Source organism: Ursus arctos, unplaced genomic scaffold (assembly GCF_023065955.2).
Source record: "Ursus arctos isolate Adak ecotype North America unplaced genomic scaffold, UrsArc2.0 scaffold_14, whole genome shotgun sequence".
Lineage (NCBI taxonomy): Eukaryota > Metazoa > Chordata > Mammalia > Carnivora > Ursidae > Ursus > Ursus arctos.
The window spans coordinates 65,888,117-65,902,927 of NW_026622808.1; the positions used below are offsets into that span (position 1 = coordinate 65,888,117).

A 14,811-nucleotide genomic window follows, 5' to 3' on the forward strand; every position below is an offset into this window, starting at 1 on the left:
TAATATTTTTTCCAGCCAAATCCAAACATGAAAAACAAATGCCCTCTTCTCCTTTTTTTTTTTTTTTTTTAATTTTCTTTTTCCCTATCTTTTGCCTTCCCTTCTAACTTTCTTTCCCTTCCTTTCAGGCCAATCTAATCTTCATTTCATTTAAGTAATGACATGTACAACTTTGCTTAAGTCAGTGTTCACTTGCCATAGAAAAAGCATAGAGAAAGTTCCTGCCCTACCAGCAGGAAGATATTACTTTGAATTGCTTTCCTAATAGCAGGAATCAAGGAATATTTATCTACTGACTTCTGCCTATTCTCTCAGGTAGATTTCTTTGATGGGCTTCCCTTAAATTACCTTTGGGAGGTGGTTGGCTATGATTAAGAACACAGTCTGAACCAAAGAGCACAGAGCAGAGAAATCAATTGAGTTATTGAGCAGTTCATTGTATTTTTGGCCTTGCAGGCACATGGTCTAACTAACCGACTCTAAAAGCCACGTTTAAACTAAATGCTACTTTCATTGGCTTCTCCACACTTTTCTGGCTTATGTAGAAGAAAGTTTTACTGTCGTCTCTCTTTATAAGAATTGTTTTTAAGCAATGAGTTTTCATTGCTAAAATGGACTTCAGGTGAGCTTTCTGTGTGTATTCGACAGAATATCCTCTGTTGGCAAAGCGGACGTGGGGAGGGATGGTGGTCCTCTAGATGTAAGCGGTGTCTAACTCTACAAGATATCGTAAAGAACACGGTGCACTCTGTCCTTTGTTGTCCAATTACTTGAGAGCAGAATGGTTCTTAAATCAGGTGCGTATCATGTATTAGTAATAATAATAATGATGGCAAACACTTAAGTACCTATTGTGTCGTAGGCGGTATTCTAAGCACATAGTACACGTTCACTTAATTCTCCAGCCCAGTGAGGTCAGCACCATTTTGCAGACGAGGAAACCAGAGCACTGAAAGGTTCAGTCACTTGCCCGGGGCTACCCAGCGAACACAGATGGGGAGCCAGGATGATGAACTCAGGCAGTCTGGCTCCAGAGTCTGCAGCAGTCCTGCCCTTGAGGTGACCTGGGTGCAGTAGTTGACGCTTGGGCACACGGGTTAATGCTGCAGCCTCTGGGGCAGCGTCATGTTGTAACTCATTTAAAAATGACGTTTTGGGGGTTAGGTTTAATGTAACAAAACCTGTCCAGCATGTTTTAATATCTTGATTGAATCTACTTAAACAGATCAACCCTTGATCCTCTGGGATCCGTGATTAATTCAGCAAAGAAGAATGAGGTTCTAGTTTATTTGAGGTTCATTAGGAGAAAAGGCTTAAATTTTGAAAAACCAGATGAGAAAACAAGTTGTTATTGCTTAGCTAATATTTTGAGGCACATTCTTGAATAAAGAATAGAAATAGAATTATTAACATTTGATGTATTTCTAAGATTTTTCCCGAGCATACTCTAGATTCTGTGTTTATATTCCTTTTCTCACTTAATCATTTTCCCCATGTCATTACATATTCGTTGTTAATATTTTTCATTAATTTTTGAAAATAAAAGTAATACATGGTCATTTCATAATTCAAAGAGTACAGAAAAGTGTAGGTAAAAAATTAAAGATCTCTGTCCTCAGAATAAAATAAGGTTAATGAAGTCCTATTTCTCCTTCTGAATAGTCTCTATGCACGTGCTAACATATCTCTGTATACACACTACCATTTTAATGACTGTAAAATATTCATTTTTTTAAAGGACCGTTACATACTGAATTATCTCCTTATTTATGGTTGCTGACTTATTACAAAAAACCTCTAGAGGAGAATACAGAAAAATTTTTAAGGAAATTATTGAAAATGTGTTCTAAATTTGTGTTTTAATGAACATATTTAAGTGTAAATTTCTGTTCAAATTCCAAATTATTTTCTCATTCAGAATTACCAGAAGTGGAATTGCTGGGTAGATGGCTATAAATATTTTTAAGTCTTTTGTTACATCATTGCCAGATTGTTCTCCACAACATTTATACCAGTTTGTATTCCCACCATAGATATACTAAGGGAGGCACTTGAAATAAGCTATTCAGAGAAGATTAATTGCTAGCCAGGGAAGGTTAACACAAGAAACAGTCGTGATAACTCTGGACTTTTTGAACTCGAGCAATGTTGGTTTTTTGTTTTGGGTTTTTTTTGTTTTGTTTTGTTTTGTATTTAAGATTTATTTATTTATTTTACAGAGAGAGCATGTGCAAGCAGGGGGAGGGGCAGAGGGAGAGAGAGAATCCTCAAACAGCCTCCCCACTGAGCACAGAGCCCTATGTGGGGCTCTATCCCAGGACCCTGAGATCATAACCTAAGCTGAAATCAGGAGTTGGCCGCTTAACTGACTGAGCCACCCAGGCGCCAGTGAGCAATGCTGTTTGAGGGCACGTGAGACAACTGGGTGTTTTCATCTAGGAAAAAAGCCATTACAGCCTATAAATCACAAGCAAGATTATATAAAAACCAACGATTTATTAGGCTTTAAACTTTTCATTAATTGGTCAAAAAATAATAGTGCATAGTTTGATTCAATTTAACAGATATTGCAGGCTTTGGTTTTTAATTATAAAAATTAAAAACGGTACATTTTAAATATAGATGCTGTAGAAATGAGTTCCTTTTGGTCTCATACAGACCGCTTTAACAGTAGCCAATATCCAGATCTTACTGATCCTCACAACAGTGAAAGAAATCTGAGGGTAGCAGCCAGCCATAGATTATCAAAGTTTTATACCTGTGGTTATAATGAGAAGAAAACCCTGTGAATAATTTCAGACTTCCTTAAAAAAATAGAATTAACCATTGACCAGTTCCCATATCACAAAAGGCAAATCCTTCCCTGATCAACGTTTGCTTTTGTAGATGAAGTCCAACTACAGGCAGTAGATAAGAATGAATAAACTGGACCCCATGTTTGCTTAACACACAGAAATTTGATTCTCTTCTTTACTCAGAGAAGCCAGTTGGGTATAGGCCAGAGAAAGAACTGCTCAAGTCTTTTCCAGTCCAAAGAGTAGACTCCAGTAAGATCAGAATCCCAGTCATCTGTTCATGGTGAGGTCAGTATCCCAGATTGTGGTTTATTAGAGTACGACATATAATTTCTCAATGACTTTTAATTTTTTTCCTATCCTGGGTTTTCTAGAAAGGGAAATCATTCATGTGAGCAAGAGGCTTTGATACAGTGAACAAATTTCTGATCCTACCCAATCTTAACAAAGAGTGATCATCTTCTTTTGCACAGTGTACGTTGAAGTCTATAGATAGCTTTAGTGATTTCAGAAAAAGAGCTTTCGGCGGGGGTCCCATTGACCTCATTCTGAGCTAGCCTTAGAATCACAGAAGGGCTTCGTTCTGGTGAAGGTATCGTGACCCTAGACTGAAGGAAGGATGGGGAGATGGGCCCCTTGTAAGAGTGGGGTGGTAAGGAATTGGGGAGATTAAGGGCAAGGCGTCCCCAGAAGACCTAAAGGGGATTTTGGGGGGGAAGGGGTGAAAGTACCTGATTTGACCCAACTAAGTATTTGCTGAGGAAACTGGAGTTGCTATAGTAAGATCGCTGTCATTCAGCTTCAACCCTAGAAACTGCTGATACAGTGAGATTTGGGATGGAGATTGGCCTGGCGCTTAGCATCCTTGCTGTTTACTCAGCTCTCAAACCAAGCTAGCTGAGAAAGATGACCTAGTTCTTCTCGAGTTTTTCTCCTCTCTCTTTTTTCCCCTGAGCTTGAGGCAAGAAAAAAATGGATCTACAAAGAACAACAGTCCAGAATCAGACAACAGACAGCACTCTGTACCTTTTTAAGAGCATTCCATCTACACTCTCGTACTAGATCCTGACAATTCTCCTGTATTTTTATTCTCATTTCATAGAAGGAAACGTGAGCTTCATAGACTTAAGCAATTTGTCTGAGATCTAACAACTAGTGAGCAGTGGAACTGGGGCTGAAACCCAGGTGTCCTGTCGCTTCAGAGTGCCCTCTCTGCCACACACCCTGTCCCCTGCCACCTGGCTCATGGTTCATGGTCACCGTCCTCACACTTGTGTTGGTGGCCACAGCCTGTGCTCCCTTCACGATACCCCTAAGGTATGGGCCTGTAATTCGGAGGTAGAGCTTCCTCAGTAGTCGTGACAAGTAATAGCTTCCCTTGCTCCCTCCAGGATGGGTGGCGTCAAGAGTAATAAAACTGCCTCCAGCAAGGGCAGGTTTGCAACTGGCGCCACAGCTTCATGCCAGGCACACTAGCGACCTCCCAAAACTACCCAGCAACCAAAGCCAAGTGTAAAGCTCAGTAAAACTGACAAGCCCCAGGACACTCCATTGGACTCTTTGCCCCCTTGCGCATTTGCTGCTCAGTGAAGAAAAGCATAGGAAGGTTCCAGCTGGAACTCTGCAACAGGAAAAAGCTCTTTTTGTTAATTCAAAACAGTTTGGAATCCATTACAGTTCTTCCCAAACTTCCAAGATATGGGGGAGGAAATTCACTGGGTTTTACAATATATTTTTTGAGGCAGATTGCCATCGCCATCTTAATGACAGAGAAGCTGTAAATATTGATACAATGGCCACAGATGGCAAGTCATCAGCCTCCTCGTTTACCCTCTTGAGTCTGGCTTGGTTATGCAAACCACCTCTACAGCAGCTCCTTCATTTTCCAGCAATCCCAGCCATGTTCTTTCTCTGTGAAGCGACTTTGGACAGCTGTTCTTGGAGTGATCATGTGTGTTTCTGTTGTTGAGTGGGCAAGGGGCACAAGAAAGGAGAATTGTTCTCATAGCTGTATATTTGCAGATCCAGGAAGAGTTGATGCTCTTAAGACAATTGGGCAAGTCCTAGTTCATCAGGTCAATAACCTGGGGCTTCTGTTTCTTACCCCTGGTCGTGACTCTGTGTATACAGATAAAGATTCTACAGAAGAGAATCAAAGCACAGCATCCAGTCCAGAATATGTACTTAATAAATGCATGTTGAACGCATAATAGTCAAATATTAATAATAATACTAGCAACCATTTATCGAATACTTCACTGTATGCCAGAGTGTATACTGGGCACTTTATATATGTGCATAATATTCGCTTAACCTTTCCTGCAGCTCTGCAAAGTCTGTTGTTATCCCTGTTTCACAAATGGAGAAAATAGAAGCTTAGAGCTCTAAGATTTAAGCAACTTGTCCCAGCTCACAGAGCCGCTAATTGGTGAGGCCTAGATTCAGACCCAGGTCTCTCTGACCTTAAAACTGATGCCCTACTGTGTGTTGGAATGTGGAAGCATCCCAGTAATTACCTTGGTCCTGGAGGTCTCTGGCAGTTATCAAAAACTACCTATTTCATTTTGCCTCCAAATGTTATCAGTCAAGAATTTTCAGGTGGTAGTCTAGATATTACTTACCAACATCCAAAGGCCTTCTCGAGACACTGTTTTAACCGAACAAAATGACACCCTAGGTTTGAAAATTGCTGTGAGAAGGAACGGAGCCCAGTATGACACCGAAGACTGGTGCTCCGTTCTTAAACCTGTTCAGGTAGCATGGCCCTCAGGAACGGTGGCACTCGTGTGTGGCACTCGCCACAACAATTGGTAAGCTAAGTAACGAAGTGAATACATTTGTACTGCATCAGATACCATCATACACCAGGTTCTGTTAGACGTAAGTGGTTGCAGAAGAAATTTACGAGAGAAATTTAAAATTGTTAAAATATCAACCAGCAACTTCATTTCTTCCTGCCTGTCAGAAACAATCAAACCAACACTCATTCAGCTATAGCGGCGAATACCTCATGCCAGCTCTCGGGCACAGAGTTTGAGGACTCTGAGTTCAAGCGTTCCATCTCTCTTCCCCATCCCTCAAGGCCCTCCAGAGCCTTGCGGCTATTTCCAGCTCATGCATAGTCCTTCCGTTGTCTGCAGAACTGTGTCTTCAAGTTAGAATGAACAACGTAGCACTTCTCTAGAACAGAAGACCAAGTGCAGGTGCCCGAGTCGCTTACACTTTTCTTGAGGAAACCCCAGCTTAAGGAGGCCTCTGACTCTGCAGGACCCAGCGGCCCCCACATCTTCTCTGGTAGCATCATCCTTACTCGTTGACTGGGGGGAGACACAGCCCAGAATAGCTGAAAACGTAGATATTAGAAACACCATGAACACCAGTAGGCCTACTTTCTTCTACTCTCCTCTGCGAGTGAAATATGCAGCTCTCTTATCCATACAGATTTTTTGGACAAGATTCAAGCTGGTGCCTAAGTGGTAAAAGTTGTTTTTCTAACTTCTTTCTCTTGATACTGAGAATAAACAAGGACATCTGATTTCTTGTCTGACTAAGCTCTGAGCAGGACAGTGGAAGAGTGTTATTACATGGTTCCTGTCCCCCATGTGGGCCACGACGGAGTCAGAGAGTAATACATTCATTTATTAACTGAAAAATCTGTAATGGGCACCTACACTGTGTCTGCATAGCATATGACACTCTTCTCCTCTGCTCTCCCCACCATGCTGCTGCGACCAGTGGGAAAACCCTTGTCAGGTGGCCAGGATGGCTTTGAATGATGACTCAATTAGTGTTATCTAGAAACGTCCCATTAGTTCACTCTTTTCATAACTTTGTGGACTTGGTTTAGACAAAGATGAGGTCTATGAGTTCTCAACTGGCACGCAAATTCTAAAAACCAGATGGCTGGTGGGGGTTGGGGGGATAGGGAGAAGATGAAACATACTAGAATCATCTGAGAAACTTAAAATACACACACACACACACAGGCTTTTGTTGTTTGTAGAACATAGAAGCATCTTTCTCTGTGACTGCTTCAGAAGTAAAATCTCTTCCTCACTGTGGGCCCGGTACGCCGGGATCATCTCAGAGAGTGAGCGCACGATTGTGTTTGACCTCAGAGACAGACATGGGATTGAAAGCCAAACTGCTGAGTCATTCCTATCAGCACACCAGCAGTCTTGGAAAAGGTTCAGTCAGTCAGTCAGTGGGCCGCTTTTTGGAGCACTTTATCATTCTGGGTTCTCACAATGTGTGTTTAAACTCTGGGTGACCCCAGGCAGCCTTCCAGACTGGCACAATCCACCAAGACGTTCAGACAGATCATCTGCGAGTGAGGAAGAATGAAACTCGGGACGGGTTCGAGTCACTCATCACAGAGAGGCCAACACAGGTTGTGAAGGAGCCATGCACTCCCAGGGAAAGCACCTTACAAGGGTCTTGCCATATTCACAAAGAAGAAAACCAGAAGAGGTGGGATGGCGGCATTGGAAAGCTTTGGAATTACAGGGACAGCCCTGAGTTCAGACCCCACCCCCCTCCACCATTTACTAGATGTGTGATTTTACTCAATTATTTACCTCCCTGGGCCCTAATTTCCTTATCAGTATTGTAAGTAAATGAAATAACATTATATGAAGCCTCTGGCACAATGCCTGGGACATGTTAAGCACACAATAAATGCTAATTTTCCCTTTTGCCCTGTATGATAGAATTTGAAGCAGCTCTACGCAATCTTGCCAGTCAGACAGCTTGCAGTTCCACCAATAGTCATGCTTCAAATCCCTTATTACAATAGAAATACCCCTAGGGAGATAGCAACTAATCCGTTTATCAGCTATCACTTTAAGGGGATTAGTTGTGGATTGGGGGGGGGGGGGGACAAGGGAAAGAGATACTGGAGGAAGGGGGAGAAGCCTGACAAGCTGAGGGGAGAACTCTCAGCCCCTGGCCCCTCAAGGAGATAGAGAATAGCAGGAGTGTGGTGAGTTTCCACACTCCCAAGGTTCTGATAAAGTTTTGGGACATTATGTGTTGAGAGGTCACATTTGGAGATTAAAGATCACACCTATGTTTTGAGATCTCAGGTGCTTCTCAAAGACATTGGAAAGGAAGACACTGAGGGAGAGTTGCAGAGAACAAATACTTGGCTACCTTTTATGTTTGGTTATTGGCATTCCTAGAGGTTGAGGAAGTAAGGAAGAGTGATTGGATGAGGGGAGGAGTGTGTCAGGCTTGTTGAGAAAGAAGAAATCATTTGCTTTCCTCTCCAACCTTCTCTACCTCCCCCATTTCCAGTCCTGCTCAGAGCCAGTGTTAGACATAGAAGGAGCAGAAATTTATCTGTATCCCTCAGCTCAAGAGAGAGCACACTGCTCTCCTTGGCTGACACAGAGAACCCTCAGCAAACCACGTGGCTGAGCCTCCGCTGAGCAACCTTTAGAACAACAAGGGGACCTTAACCTCCCAGGATGAAAGGAGACAGGAAAGGCAAGGACTTCCCAAGGGCAGGATGGAGAGCTGGAGTGAAATTTCCATTCTGAAAGACCTGGAAATAAGACCGAGCCCAAGCTCATTTCACTCCATTGAGGTACCACTGAGCAATGCAAAGAGCTTTGCAGACAGAAAAGAAGAAAGTGCTACTCACCTCATTACTGGATATCGTTGTATCCACTGTTGTAGTTGGGGAGGTGGCTTTTGGGGGTGGTAGGTGGGTGTTTGAGATGAGCGAAGTTGGTGTGGAATGGTTTACTTGATGGGCAGATAAAAGAAAATACTACCTGGGTTGGTTTCATTGTGGTGGTCACCCCTTTCCCTATTCTGACCACATCCTATGTGTTATTGTAAGGAGCGGTTGTCATTTGGACGTAGAAAAAGCATTCATAAGGGAAACGTTAGAATGTTAACCCACGCCAGAGTGAAGGACTCTGCCGACTACATGTGGGTTGACGGCAGAATGTGCTTGTTACAGAAGATCATTATCTGTTTGGTAACACGTTTACAAGACCTGGTTCTCTTGTCCCCTTGTCCAGATAGCCACCATCAATCGCAGTTCTCCTAAAATCATCCATCATGCAGCCTTCTGATTAATTTAGGCTTGCCCTGCTAGGATCCCTAATACCAACTCTCCAGCAAGGTGCAGGCCCAGGAGTGGAAAGGGAAAAACATCTGGAAGGGGGAGTGGAGAGATGGCTGAGAAGGAGCAAATAAGGGAGAAAGAACAGGAAAGATAGAGAACCCAGGAAAATCACAGAAATGAGAGAAGAAAGATAGGAAGGAAAAAGAGGCGAGTGCTATTAGAATTATAAATAGAGGGGCGCCTGGGTGGCACAGCGGTTAAGCGTCTGCCTTCGGCTCAGGGCGTGATCCCGGCGTTATGGGATCGAGCCCCACATCAGGCTCCTCTGCTGTGAGCCTGCTTCTTCCTCTCCCACTCCCCCTGCTTGTGTTCCCTCTCTCACTGGCTGTCTCTGTCTCTGTCGAATAAATAAATTTTAAAAATCTTAAAAAAAAAAGAATTATAAATAGAAGTAGCTGCCTTACTATGTGTCAGACACCGCTCTAGCACTCCCATCTATTAGCTCACTTAATCCTCCCAACAATACTATGAGTGGTGTTACTTTTATGCCTCCATTTTTTAAATGAAGAAACCTAGGCACAGAAAGGTTAAGGAACTTGCTCAAGGTTACCCAGCAAATAACTTTTAAGGCTGGGATTCCAACTGCTTCTCACTAAGCCAATAAAGCTTACTCTTGGGTGTCCATTAGAATCACCTGGGAGCTTTTAAAAACCTTGACGTTCATACCCCAGACCACATCAATCAATCTCTAGAGAGGGGACCCAGGTATTCGTTTGCGGGGTTTTAATCTCCCCATGTGATTTCAGTGTGTAGCCAAAGTTGAGAATCACTGCACTCCATCCAGCTCCAATTGAAATTTAACTATGAGAAGAAGAACACATGTGAAACTTTCTTATATTATTTTTTCCCCAAAGGCAGGAATGTGGGAGGGAATTGCTACAGGCCATACCGTGGTTTACCAAAGATAAAGTTGGCTGAATTCACAGTTTTGCCTAATGCTCACCGTGATTCTGCTTGATCAGAAAAGTGCTGCAGAACCCTGAACACCATCACTTCAAGGAAGAAGTGAATTGGGGGCCCGTGGCTTCCTTGTTTTATTATTGCTGTTAGACTGTCTTGTGTTTATGCATTCAACCACAAGAATGAGAACGTGCCCAACCCCTCAAACATGAGCCTGCATCAGGAATTAGTTTCTTGTGCTCCTGAGTCTGTGCTCTTACCAGGATCAGTACAGGAATCTTCCCTTCCCTGCTGTGATGTGCCAGCCCACCCCAGCCTGCACTCCTGACCCCGTCCTGGTGGAAACTGCCTTTATTTGAACAAACCGAGAGAATATTAATATCTTACAGCATTCCTTTACCTAGCTCATTTTCACCACGACCTTATGAAAGAAGTACCATTGTCTTAAAAAATTAAAACCCAGAAAGATTAGAGGACTTGTCGAAAGTCACAAAGAAACTAAGTGGAAGAGAGACAGGACTCAAGTCTTCAGTTTCCAAATCCACTGCTCTTTTTAGCACATCTGTGAACTTGGGAGGAATGGAATAAAGGAAATTGGAGAGAAGTGTAAAAGGAAGCCCTCCCTCCCCTTGGTTTTCACCAGGCACATGAACTAAGGTCTTTCATTGTCTGTGGATCAATTTACAGCTGCCCAGCTATCAGACTTTTTTTTTTTCCCTAAATCCCCTGGATACAAACCTTTTCAGATTAGTCTGTATCATAAAGCCAATAGGCAAAGATTGGAAAAACCTTAAGAGCAACTACTAGAATAGAGACAAAACTATCCACTTTGGGGTTTCTGCCTTTCTTCCAGGAGACTCCACTGGGGCCCTCTGATTCCCCCAGATGCCTCCTGAGAAAATCTGTGCTCAGGAAATGCCTGGCCCAGGTGGGCAGATCCCAGGAGGGTCAAGAGAATCGAAATCTTCATCAGATATCTCTCCCCATAACGGAGCCGGATCTGGATACGATGGGAGTTTTGTAGGTTTGCTCATAATCAGCAGCCTTCTATAATCAGTTCCAGCACTGTGTGAGTGGGGACCGGAAAGGTTGCTTTCCCAATTCTTTGCAGCCTGGGAGTAAGGAACCAGTAATTGACTCCAGCTTCCTCGAGTGTTGTGTTCTGGAGTATGTGAGTCAACACTCACTTTCCCAAAAGGGCCTTCTAGGCAGCCTAGGCCAGTAAATAGGGTCCTTTGACCCTGATCCAATTCAAGACCTCAACTCTGACCCTCAGCAAGGTGCAGGAAGATCTCAGACGGGCCTTCTAAAAACAGTATCTTAGCAGGCACTGGGGAACTGAGAGGGAAGGGTGAGGACCCAGGATGGCTCTGGGTGCTTCCACAGATTGCTATGACAAATTTGTGGTGTCCAGCTTAGCTCAGCAAGGGTTTGAATGTGTGTGGAAGGAGAAAGAGGAGAGGGGAGAGGAAAGACTTTCCAGCAGGGTAGAAGGCGGGGAGCAACCCTGACAAACCCCTTTTGCCTTTGATTCTAGGGATTGCTTTAAGACCAAGGGAAGCTTTTTAGTTTTTTAAGGAAGCCAAGTGTTTTAAATTTGAAGTGTAAGCCTGTTAATATACTTTTCTAATTGCATTTTGAGTGTATTTCCCCAGTTTAATTATGTGAATTATGTATTTACAGAATAGAAAATTGAGGCCCAGTCACAGAGCTGGTTAAAATACACTACTTACTCCACTCAACTGTGGTCCATTTTGCCTTGACCGAGGCCCCGTAAAGGGGACGGGGACAGATCTGTAAATGACCTAACTTGTCACTGGAGAAAATATAAATCAGTGGCCACAAAATTTCAGCCGTTCAGCCAAACTCCATCTGTCACATCATAAAAAAAATAACTTGCCAAAGAGGGATTTGAAAATCCAAACCAGATCCTTCTCCACTCCTCGAGGAGCCAGTCCCGTTATACTGCACTGAAGCCAAGTGTTTCCAGCAAGCCCGATCAACTGCATTTTAGGGTTGGGTTGTTTGAGCTGTCATGATAAATGAAACCTACTAGATTAATGTAGTCTCTTCAGCAGAAGTTTTGACTGGTGCTGCCCAAGAGGAAGGAAGGAGATAGGGTTCTAAGGAGCCAGTGCCCGAGTGAGCAGAAGTTCTACACAAGGGTGTGGGGTCCCAGCCCATGGAGGAGCCACATTCAACACCTGCCCTCACACAAAATGCTGCCACTTCAGATGCACATGCATGTGCATAGCTGCGGGCAGTTGCACTCTGGAACACTCGTCAGGGAGAGGATCAGCAAGCATTAAGCCGAAGGCACCAGTCCAGGATCTGTCAGGGGCTAAAGCATCAGGGTTTTCATGATTGCATGGCAATTGTGAGAAAGGCGCAGGCCCTCCAGGGGCATGATTCTCTAGGCCAGGACTACATCATTTGTTTCATTCTTAGAATCTGAGATTTTTGCTGATGGCTCCAAAGTTAAATGTGGGGGGGGGGGGGCGGGAGAGGGGGCTCTACTTATTCCAGTCAATGGAATAAGTAGGAGTTAGAAAAAAGAAATCAACCAAAGTTTCCCTCTGTATTAAAAAGGAAAAAAAAAAGTGAAAAGAAACCTAATTTAAGAGAATGTTTAGAGTTCTGAAAATCCCACTGTGAGACCCTGTTAGCATTTCTCTCCTGTACCTCACCTCAATGAATAAAGGTTACTAGAGTTTGTTAGATACAGGAAAACACTGTTTACAGGAGACTTCTTCATTGTGTAGTGGTCCTGCCTTTAGGCTTGTTCACCAACCAGGAGAATTGTACTTTTCAATCCAGGACTCTTAGCCAGAACAAACTTTTTGCTCATTAACTCAGCCAACTGAGTACTTTCTGTGTTTCCACCAGATCCTCAGAGATGTCGTGTGCCCTCTGATACCTCATGACCTCGTAGGGGACATAAAGAAGAAAATCAGTACTTAAAATACGATTTATAAATACAATATACTTGTAATACAGCATTTGAAATTAAACAGACTTAGATTCAAATTTCAGTTCTGCCATTTACTATGAAGTGGCAGATCTTGGGCAAGATTTAATGCCTTTCTCTAAATCTTCATTTTTCCCTCCTTAGAACACTGACCTCATGGAGTTATTGTGAAGATCAAATGATCTGTTGGGTATAAGGCCTTTAGCTCATTCTTTGGAAAATGATAACCATTCAATAAATGTAATTTACTAGTATGGTGGAGATTGAAGTGTTTATAGGGTGCTACAGGGTCCAGAGAAAGGGGGTTGGGAGAACAGGGGAGAGGAAGAGATAATGTCAAGGAGGGTTCCCAGAACAGAGTGACACAGACTGTATTTTGAAGAACAGGTTGAAGTCTGTAAGATGGGTGAAGGGAAAGGAATACTGTTTCAGGAGGGAGGAACAGAATCTGCCTAAGCACAGTCATGACAGAGAACAGGATGTTTGAGGGACTTAGTATGTAATAGTTTAATATGGCTGGAACAAAAGGATGGTTTCACAAAGTGAGGCTAGAGGATGAAAGGTACTAAAAGTTAAGTAGAGGCACCTGGCTATCTCGGTCGGTAGAGCTTATGACTCTTGATCTTGGGGTCATGAGTTCAAGCCCCACGTTGGGTGTAGAGATTACTTAAAATCATTAAAAAAAAAAAAAATTAGGTGTGCCTGTGTGGCTCAGTCGGTTAAGCGTCTGCCTTTAGCTCAGGTCATGATCCCAGAGTCCTGTGACAAAGCCCCACATTGAGTCCCTGCTGAGCAGGGAGCTGCTTCTCCCTCTCCCCCAGCTGCTCCTCTGCTTGTGTGTGTGCTTGCTCTCTCTCTATTTCTCTCTCTCTCTCTCAAATAAAATCCTTAAAATTTTTGTTAAATAAAAGGTAAGTAAAAGCCCTTATACAGTGCTTTAGTTTACAGGGAAGGGGAGAAGAGATAAAATTAGAAAACAAGGGTGAACAGCCTTCAAGAGCTAAAATTTGGAATCAGCACAAGGTATCAGGTGAGTGTCCTGAATGGTGTACAAAACCCCTGCCCCTTTCTGGTGAGCTTTAATGAGGAAGCCTTATGTTCTAATCACAGTGCAACAAACTGAGAAATTAAAAAATAAAACTTAAAGTTAGTAAACAAAAACAAACACCCAAACTTTCCACTTGGAAATTTTAAAACATGCTTCTATATAACTCTTAGATTAAAAATGAAATCAAAATAGTAAGACAGACTATTTAAGAAAGAGCTATGAACATACTATTTACCTAAGTCTGCAGGGTGAAACCAAAGTGACACTCAGAGGAAATTTCAGAATTTTAAATGCATCTATCAGAAAACAAGAAATACTAAAACTGAATGAATTAAGCATTCAATTCAAGAAGCTAGGAAAAGAGGGAAAAATAGAACTAAAGGAAGGTAAAAGAATAAATTAGTTAAATTGAAAACAAAATAGAATTTTTAAAAAGAGTTGATGAATAAAACCAAAAGTTGTGTTTCTTTAAAAAGAAAAAAAAAGCCTTTAGCAAATCAGATTTTTAAATGAGAGAATATACAAAATAAAAAGCATGCATTTATAAATAAAAATGAAATTTCGGATTCTGGGAGAATATTATATACAATATTATTCTAATATGAATTATAAAGTTTTACTTTTATAAGTAGTAGTCTTTACTAAATCTTGACTAAGCTCTTTACTAAAGAGATGAAAAGATATAGAAGAAAAATTAAAGGTAGCCAAAGATTTACCATCAGGATCAGATGGTTCTGCCAATGAATTCCAAGAAGCCATCAAGGAACAGATCATTACTACCTAGAAACAGAAGGAAAATTTCTCAACTCAGATTAGAAGGCTAGTTAACATTTATTACCAAAACCGACAAAGGATGGCACAAAAAAGACAACTCTGGACCAATCTCACAAATTTTAAAACCCTGAATAAAACAGGAGCAAATGAGTACAATGATATAAGGAAATCTATTTATATAATTGACTAG

At 42.2% G+C, this 14,811-nt stretch overlaps 2 protein-coding genes across 12 annotated transcripts in view; both read left to right on the plus strand.

The window, feature by feature from the left end:
• PPARG (peroxisome proliferator activated receptor gamma) overlaps positions 1 to 14,811 on the plus strand; it is a 152,809-nt gene that overhangs the window by 112,703 nt on the left and 25,295 nt on the right. For 2 of the 11 annotated variants that reach the window (XM_057311945.1, XM_048226699.2), the window contains one exon: positions 649 to 9,307. The exons of the other annotated variants lie outside the window; for them this stretch is intronic. In XM_057311945.1, the coding sequence (XP_057167928.1) occupies positions 649 to 698 (50 nt within the window). In that variant the 3' untranslated portion in view covers positions 699 to 9,307. Of the gene's footprint in view, positions 1 to 648; positions 9,308 to 14,811 lie in introns of those variants that run through there. 11 annotated transcript variants of the gene reach the window in all.
• The window catches only part of TSEN2 (tRNA splicing endonuclease subunit 2), a 105,583-nt gene that overhangs the window by 331 nt on the left and 90,441 nt on the right, over positions 1 to 14,811 (plus strand). The gene's annotated exons all lie outside the window — the stretch shown is intronic.